This window comes from Herpailurus yagouaroundi, unplaced genomic scaffold (genome assembly GCF_014898765.1).
Source record: "Herpailurus yagouaroundi ecotype Mexico unplaced genomic scaffold, PumYag 199, whole genome shotgun sequence".
In the NCBI taxonomy this organism is placed as follows: Eukaryota; Metazoa; Chordata; class Mammalia; order Carnivora; family Felidae; genus Herpailurus; species Herpailurus yagouaroundi.
Window position 1 is genome coordinate 18,209,890 of NW_024412430.1, and position 6,344 is coordinate 18,216,233.

Sequence of the window (6,344 nt, forward strand, 5' to 3'; positions counted from 1 at the left end):
GGGAAGCGAGGTGCTTCCTCCAGGCGCTGAGACGCACCCGCAGGTCTGGGAACGTTTCTCGAGCAGAGGAACAGGGACGGAGAGATTTCTCGCATCGAAAATCCGCGCGTCCATTCTTCAAAGTAGAAAAACCGAGAACAGTTTTGTCCACTTTGCAAATGAGGAACAGGAAAGAAAGCCACCCCCCCCCCCCCCCCCCCCGCCCCATGAGTTGAATGTAGGAAGTCGCTCTGTTCTTGAACACAGAGCACCTGCAGCCAGAGAGGCGAGAGAGACGGGGGGTCCCGTCCCCCCAACCCCGTGTTCTCTCGTCTCTGCAGCAGGTGGCGCCACAGCGAAGGAGCACCAGAGGCAAGAACAGGGAGATCCTGCACGGTAAGGGGCCGCCGCGGAGCCCTGCGCCCCTGGCGAGTGTCCCTCCTGCTCCGAGCGCCCAGCCCCGCCGTCTCCGGGACACCCGCGTCCGTCCCTCAGGAAACAGAGCCCCGGGAGGCTCCCGGGACGGAGGGCGGAACCCCGAGGCCTCCCAGATTCTGGGCCGGAACCAGCCCGAGGAGGGGCCGGACACGGGTGTCGCCCGGCAGGGGCCTGGGACCTGCAGCTCCAGCTGTGGCCAAGTTGTGGAACTTTGCTCAGGTTCCTCGGGGAGGCGACCCGGCCCTTTCTCCCCCCACAAGGTCACGAGTGGGGAAGCTCTCCGTAAAGGACCAAGCGACCCCCACCGTGGGTCTTGCTGCCACCGTGAGACCACGTGGCCTCGGACACCGATGTTCGGGGCTCCCGAGTCTAATCCCCCAAAGGTGTCCCCTAAAGGGACACTGCACCCGCCTCCCGTAAGACCCCCGGGACCCCGCCTTCGGCTCTGTGACCGGGTCTCTCGCCTCCAGCTTACAGAACCTGCCTGCAGCAGCTGGAAGAGGTTTGGGACCTGGTTTCCCTTCTGCGAAGGTAAAGAATCTTGCCCCTTCTCTCCCGGGTGGGCCTCTTAGAGCCTCCGGTGGGACCCCAGGGCTGCAGGGGGCGGGGGGAGCCCTGGGGACGGAGATCGGATACGGCCCCGGGGGGAGGGACGGCGGGAGCGCTGTGAAGCGCGTGCGGGGGCCCGGAGGGCGGTGATGGCCATGCCCGGCCCTGTCTGCTCCCGGCTGCAGCGCGTGCCTCCTCGTGTCTCCCGCAGCCACTTGGGGCGGCTCTCTGACCAGGGAGACCTTCAGCAGCTCTTGGGGCAAGAAGCCCCTGGGGCCAAGGGCAAAGCAGCACCTGCCGGAGCCCATCAGCCCCGCAGGGCGCCCGTGAGAGATGCCGCGCCCGCCAGGGCCCCGCCGATGTCCCCCGCTCCTCTGGCCTCCACGCCGTCACCAACCCCAACGACCTCCTCGGTGTCTGTTCGTTCCAACTCCTCCCTGAGTGCTCCTTGGCCACCAGAGTCTTGCCTTCCCCTGGGTGGCTTTTCACCCCAGCCCCTTGCTCTTTCCTCTTCCCCGCCCCGTCTCCATTCTCTGGAGGCCAGCCCTCCCCCTTGGCCAGACTCCACTTTAGCTCTCCCTCAGTGCAATTCCATGGCACGCCCGCTGGACGCCGTCCCACGGAGCCCGTCTCCACACACCCCCTGGGTCGCCTCTGCCATCCCAGCCATCTCGGGCCGGGGCCTCTCAAGCTGTCCCATTTCGGCCCTGTCCTGGTGGCAGGGAGCCGCCAAAGCCTGGAGCCCCTCCACCTCAACACGCTTGGAATCCTGGCAAGAGCCTCATTCCCACCAGCACCCGGAGGCCTCGTTCCGGGGAGGCCCCGGGAACAGACAGGCGGAGGCCGGCATCCTCTCTTTCATCGGTCCTGATGTCCAGAAGCTGCTGGAGATTCTCATCACCAAGAAAACAGAGCTGAGGTTTTGGAAGGAGAAGGAAAAGAAGGAAGAGTCAGGCTACCAGGTGAACTCTCTGGGGAGTACGTTCACGTCACCGCGGGGCGGGCGGGACACCGTGGGTTACCGATCCTTCTGGAGCATGAAAGGTGAGCCACAACAGCTGCCCGGCCCTGAGCAGCCTCCATATCCCAAGATTTCGGGGGACAATTTACGGCTGAAATGCAGCCAGCTCTTCTGGGGTCTCCCCATTCTGCACAGTGAGTCCCTGGTGGCCACTGTCAGTGTGAATGGTCCCCCACTGGAGTCACCCTCTGTCGTTTTCAATGAACTCTCTCATGCCTTACCATCCCAAATTCAGGCTGGCGTAGCTTCTCGTCTGTCACTGGAGCAGCCCTTCTCTCACCCTGTGGCTGAGCCCCAAGCCTTGACCCCAAGTTTGTCCCAGTCCCAGCCCCCACCTCCGACTCAGGTTGAGGCCCGGGCCCACCTTGCACCCTCTGTCCCAGTGGGGCCACCTTCTCTCCCACCTCAGATGGCCGGTGAGGCATCGGACCCTCCCATCCAGAATAACATGCCATCTTTCATCCCAAATGCAATTCAAAACCTGGAGTGTCACTTTTTGAAGAAGCAACCAGAAAGGAACAGGACTCTACCCTCTGTGGTGAAACGATCTCAGGAAGTTTTCAGCCAGGTCCTTCCCGACTTCCCCCAGGACAGCCCGGCCTCCCAGGCCCACGGGCCAGTCTCCGTCCTCCCCTTCCCCTCCGGGGACTTGACCAGCCCCGAGCTCCAGAACCATCTGGAACCGCATCTTGGAAAGAGGTCCACGAAGCAGCAAGGTGGCAGGCGCCACAGGATCCAACCATCCGTGGAGCTGGGCCAGCCTCAGGGCGAGCCCCCGAAGGTGCCACAGGCACAGAGCGGAAGCCTCCAGGCTGCCCAGGAGACCAGGTCGAGGGGCCCAGCGCGGACCACACCAGGAGAAAACCTGGGCAAGGATGCAGGGCCTAGTGTGGGGAGGGGCTGGAGAGATCTACACGGGAGCTTGATCAGCTCTTCATCGAAGGTTTCAGGAATAAACTCTGAGGGATCACACACAGACTTGATGAAGACGAGTGTCCCAGGCCAGAATCATCCAGAACAGCTCCTGAGAGCCCATTTGGGCAGGAAACTGGGGCAGATCACAGAGGGCCAGATCCCTGGGAGTGTTCATGATTCCAGGCTTGCTGCCAGCCATGTCCCGGACCCTCATGGAAAGCCAAGCGCTCACAGGGAAACTGGAAATCCCACATTTTCCAAGCACCCGGAGCCCCGCGTGAACATCCCCCACAATTTCTCCATCCTCAGTCCATACACTCAGCAGATGCTGGAAGCACATATCATAAGGTTTCGGGTGAGGCACAGATGGGGCCTGCCCCTCAAGGTCCTCAAGCCTCTAAATTTGTTTAAGCTGCAAAAGAGCTCAATCTTTCCACCACCCTCCACTCTCTGCTCGGCCACCTATCCACCTAAGGCCGGGGTGGAAGCCAAGTTCTTGGAAAAACCTCCTCAGCCCCGTCAAGGAGAGAAGGTCATAAGAGAAGAGTCCGTTCTCACCCTGGGGAGTCCCCTCCTTGACCCCCACCCTGCACGTGAGGAAATCCAGTGGGCCCTGGGTGAGTCTCCACCCGGTGACGGCCCTCGGCCCTCGGGGGCCCCTGTGGCTGGACGGGAGGCCGGGCTACGTCCTCAGACGCCCGCATACAGCTTCGTGGGCAGAATCTGGCACAGCAAGACTGGCGTGGGGGATCCTCAGAACAGCAGCCTGGAGGCAAGTCCAGCAGGGGCCACAGATGAGCCAAGGAGAGGGAGCGGGGGTCGGACCTGGCGGGACCCCTGCGGCCGCGTGTCGGTACTTGAGCTCAGCTTCGAATCCCGGTCCTCGAGCGCCCAATGGGCCAAGGAGGTGGGGGAGGGCGAGGAGGCCCCTGCCTGGGGAGACACCTTGGAACCCGGTGTGCTGGCCAACAATCAAAGCGTCAAACCAGACGTGAGAAGATCAGGGTCATCCGGGAGCAGTCAAGGCCCCTCCACACCTCCAGCGTCGGTGGCTCAAGCCCAGGTTGAAGGGTTCGATCCCCAGGGGTCGGTCGAGTCGGAGGAGCCTCAGGGCCCTGGCCGCGATGTGCTCCTGCAAGACTGTGAAACTGGCGTGCTCCTGCAAGACTGTGCCACCGATGACCTTCTTCAAGACTGTCACTCTGATGTGTTGCTTGTGGCGGACGTCTTGGCCTCTCACAGACGTCTTGGCACTCTGTCCGGCTGCCAGAGTGAGTTTAGTACAGACACGTCAACTTCCTGGGCGTCCTCTCCCTTCGTCTCGCGTGCACAGAACAGCCGGGGGCAGCCAGACCCGCTGGGACAGTGGGGCCTCCGTAGGCCCCGGAGCAAGGCGTCCGTCCACGCCAACGGGAGAGAGGCCTACAGGAGGCTCAGCCCAGGAGGGCTGAAGTCCTTCCAGGCCAGTGTTATGAACCACCGTGCCCAGGAGGAGGACTCGGCAGAGTCCTCAAGAAGCAGTCTCGCTCAGCTCCTGCCCAAGAAGGAGGACGCTGCTCCAGAAGGCCACTTGAGAAAAAGCGTGAGGCGCCTCCTGCAGTGGATCTTTCCCAGTAAAGGCAAAGGCCCGGAAGATCCCGGGCACAGGGGCCAGCCTGCAGCAGCCACCGCCCAGAGGCAGGGGCCCGTCTCAGGCACATCGGTTGAGGACGGCAAGTCTGCCGGGGCTCAGGTGCTCATGACGGCCGTGGGTCGCATCCTAGAGGAGAACCTGGTGCCTCGCCAAGGACTTAGAGCCTCGGAGGTCAACTGGCGCCAAAGGGAACCCCAGGCAGGTACCTGTGTCTGCTACCACAGGGTCCTCTCCTACCAAGAGCAGAGGAGAGTGATGAGAGAGACCGCCTGCAACCTGCAGGCCACCCCCGACGGCCACGGCTGTCCTAACGAGAACCAGTGGTGTAGAGGCAGAGACGGCAGGTGGACCTTCGTACCCAGGATGCCGGGGTCCCCAGACGGACCCTGCCACCACGGGCGGATGCCGGCCAGAGCCTCGGGCCGCCCTCACCGCCCCCACTGCCCAAGGCACTGCCTCCTTCAAAACTGTGTCTCATCCGGTCATTCCATGTGTGCTTCTCATGCCTTTCTTGGGAGGACACCTTTTCTCCAAGAAAGGATGCATACAGTACAGAGAAAAATGTATTTTTCTCAGGTTAGCACATCCTCTATGGGCTAATGGCTTCTTCCTGCCACAGTTTTTATTGTTTTCCAAAATAAATGTTTGTTTATCTCAGGAGAGGAGCTGGCCTCTGTCTGTGCCCCGCAGGGGGGGGGGGGGGGGGAGGATCCGGGCATGCTCTCCCCCAGTGCCTGCTTTGGCTCCCAGGAATGGAGCCCTGGAAGGAGGGTGGCCACGTGGTATACTCCAGACCCCCTCCCTCACACACCTTCGGTTTCCAAAACAAACGAAAGAGGAACACAACCCAGAAGACCCCACCCCGGGATCTGGGTCCGGCCTTCCCGTCCTGCTGTCTCTCTACCTTGACCTTGGGCAGCTGTAGGGGAGGGTCTGCAGGGGCAGAAACCCCTCGGCTCCGGGGCGCCTGGAAGACAGCGTCAGGCGTCAGAGCCGCGAGCCGAGTTTGGAGGCCAGGTTGGCCCTGATGGCAGCGGTGGGAGGAATCCTGTCCCACCCCCGACCCGTCGCCTGCCCCGGGACCCCTGATGGGGCTGGGGTGCAGATCGGCCGGGAGCCGCCCTTGGCTCAGCGTCACCCCCCTGCTTTCTCACACTCTGGACCAGCGCGGGACGAGGACGTGCTCCCGGCCCGGGGAGCGAGCGGGTGGGGGGCGCAGAGGCCGCGAGGGACCAGCGTACCCTGCCCCCGGGGTGCGGTGACCCAGGAGCCCGCGGTGCCCACTGCCACCTGCAGGCACCCAGGGAGAGGAGCCTTTCCTGCGGTTCACCCCCAAGGTCCCCCCCCCGCCCCCCGCTGCGGCCGCGGAGCCCGGGGTTGGGGGGTAGGGGGGAAGGGAGGCCGCCGGGGCCCCTCCGCAGATGGCCAGGCTGGCACAGGAGGCCCGGCCGGGCAGGTGCCCTTCTGCGCAGTATGGGGGCCCCGGGCGGACTGGGACTTAACGAATGGCCCAAGGACGGGCCCCGAGGCGGGTGGGGGTCAGGGTGGGGGTACTCACTGGCGTGGTGCGGAGTCCCACCCCAGGAGGGACCCTGAAGACCGCAGCAGGGGTGGCCCTGCCCCCACACGGGTCAGGACCCCGCAGGTGGGCCTGGAACCCGGTGCAGGGGCAGCGGGCACAGGCCTGCTCGGGCACAGCTTCTCTCCAGGGAAGCAGTGGGGGGCCAGCAGTGACAGTGTGGCCAGGACCTGGGGGGAGGGGACCCAGCAGTGACAGTGCAGCCAGGACCTGGGGGGAGGGGACCCAGC

General features: G+C 63.9%; 1 protein-coding gene across 2 annotated transcripts; it reads left to right on the forward strand.

The window, feature by feature from the left end:
* Positions 1-618: 618 nt before the first annotated feature.
* On the forward strand, positions 619-5,195 carry LOC121013721 (spermatogenesis-associated protein 31E1-like). 2 transcript variants are annotated; one of them, XM_040449511.1, is made up of 2 exons: positions 619-948; positions 1,178-5,195. In XM_040449511.1, the coding sequence occupies exon 2, from the start codon at positions 1,326-1,328 to the stop codon at positions 5,133-5,135; it is 3,810 nt and encodes a 1,269-aa protein (XP_040305445.1). In that variant the 5' UTR covers positions 619-948; positions 1,178-1,325; the 3' UTR covers positions 5,136-5,195. The 2 variants fall into 2 exon arrangements, with proteins under 2 accessions (XP_040305445.1, XP_040305444.1); XM_040449510.1 differs by lacking the exon at positions 619-948 and having other exon boundaries at positions 1,074-5,195.
* Positions 5,196-6,344: the final 1,149 nt, after the last annotated feature.

Excerpts from the sequence above, each read along its gene's own strand:
- LOC121013721 (XM_040449510.1), top strand. The coding sequence starts at position 1,116 with ATGGCCATGCCCGGCCCTGTCTGCTCCCGGCTGCAGCGCGTGCCTCCT.